The sequence below is a fragment of the Daktulosphaira vitifoliae genome, unplaced genomic scaffold (assembly GCF_025091365.1).
Source record: "Daktulosphaira vitifoliae isolate Bord-2020 unplaced genomic scaffold, ASM2509136v1 Scaffold_1, whole genome shotgun sequence".
NCBI lineage: Eukaryota > Metazoa > Arthropoda > Insecta > Hemiptera > Phylloxeridae > Daktulosphaira > Daktulosphaira vitifoliae.
Window position 1 is genome coordinate 49,947,785 of NW_026099572.1, and position 910 is coordinate 49,948,694.

A 910-nucleotide genomic window follows, 5' to 3' on the forward strand; every position below is an offset into this window, starting at 1 on the left:
GAGTATGCATTTCAAATTTGATCAATTTTTTAGGACTATCATATGCTGCAAGAAACTAGTGAAATAAAACTAGGTTTGATTTTTACAGTAATCTTTAAAAAACAGTAGACAGATTTGTTTCGGGACTTACTATGACGTCTCTTGGGTAATTTTATCCATAGATCTGTATTGATAGGGTAAAATTCTATTAGTATGTTAGGATAGTGTCAAAGGCTAATGGAACAGTTAACGACAGAGACGTTCACGCATCCATAACTAGGTAAATTGATATTCATTGCTTTGGAGAATTATTAGCGTTCATCCGGATTACAAAACAGTAATTTTACACTGTATATATATATATATATTACACTAGTGTTGATAATTAAGTGGGTTATTTAAAAGAACATGTTTATAATTTAACTCATTATTTTTATTTTTAATTTTCAGGTGCAAAAAACCTGGAAGGTATTTAGACAACTTGCCTCAAACTTCAGTTATCGTGTGTTTCCACAACGAAGCGTGGTCCGTTTTATTGCGTACAGTTCACTCTGTTTTGGACAGATCACCGGAGCACTTAATCAGAGAAATCATTCTAGTTGACGACTTTTCCGATATGCGTAAGTACTTCATTATTAACGTAAATGATTTTGTTCCTCTAACATTTATATCCATGACAATGATTGATATATCATGCGATGTTAATTAACCCCGGAAGCTTACAAATGGTATGCGTAAAATTAGCTGTGGCATTTGAAAAATATATTTTTAATAAAACGCGGCCATAGCTCGGCACATAGCAGTGCGACATTGTTTCGAATTATAGTTAAAAATTACATTACAGCGATAGTGAATCAGCAATAATGTTAGCCCTGGAGGAAAATAATTTATTTTTGAGCTAGAATATATGTAATAATATTTACAGTATGGG

The 910-nt window shown here is 32.2% G+C and overlaps 1 protein-coding gene across 1 annotated transcript in view; it reads left to right on the plus strand.

The window, feature by feature from the left end:
- Positions 1-430: 430 nt before the first annotated feature.
- The window catches only part of LOC126895131 (putative polypeptide N-acetylgalactosaminyltransferase 9), a 6,664-nt gene continuing 6,184 nt past the window's right edge, over positions 431-910 (plus strand). Inside the window, exon 1 of the mRNA XM_050666655.1 lies at positions 431-599. Within this exon, the coding sequence (XP_050522612.1) occupies positions 596-599 (4 nt within the window). The 5' untranslated portion in view covers positions 431-595. The remainder of the gene's footprint in view (positions 600-910) is intronic.